The sequence below is a fragment of the Penaeus monodon genome, chromosome 19 (assembly GCF_015228065.2).
Source record: "Penaeus monodon isolate SGIC_2016 chromosome 19, NSTDA_Pmon_1, whole genome shotgun sequence".
Taxonomy (NCBI): domain Eukaryota; kingdom Metazoa; phylum Arthropoda; class Malacostraca; order Decapoda; family Penaeidae; genus Penaeus; species Penaeus monodon.
The window spans coordinates 5,477,923-5,478,175 of record NC_051404.1 but is presented as its reverse complement, the minus strand read 5'-3'; the positions used below and the strand labels follow the sequence as shown (position 1 = coordinate 5,478,175).

The 253-nt window shown below is 39.9% G+C and overlaps 1 protein-coding gene across 1 annotated transcript in view; it reads right to left on the bottom strand.

Annotated features, from left to right (window-relative positions):
- Positions 1-253, bottom strand: part of LOC119585014 (G8 domain-containing protein DDB_G0286311-like) — a gene marked incomplete at its 3' end in the record, with an annotated part of 8,429 nt that overhangs the window by 5,450 nt on the left and 2,726 nt on the right. The window contains 1 exon segment of the mRNA XM_037933629.1: positions 1-67. Coding sequence (XP_037789557.1) covers positions 1-63 — 63 coding nt within the window.

Here is a 253-nt window from a genome sequence, read left to right as displayed (position 1 = left end):
TCTTGGCCACGCGGGGTCACCGAGCACACCACACTTTCCTCGGGGTTTATTATTTTCTGGCATGTTTCTGAGTGGGCAAAGTTGCATATGGTGAGTCTTATTTTTTTTTTTAAAGATTATTTACATGAACAGCAGGTATTGAGAATTTCAGAAAGAAAAAAATATTATATAGGTTGACCAGAGGTCCTTAATTTCTTTAAACCAGTGACCCCTTCATGGAATTCTTGATTTCTCATCGACCCCCAGGAATGCG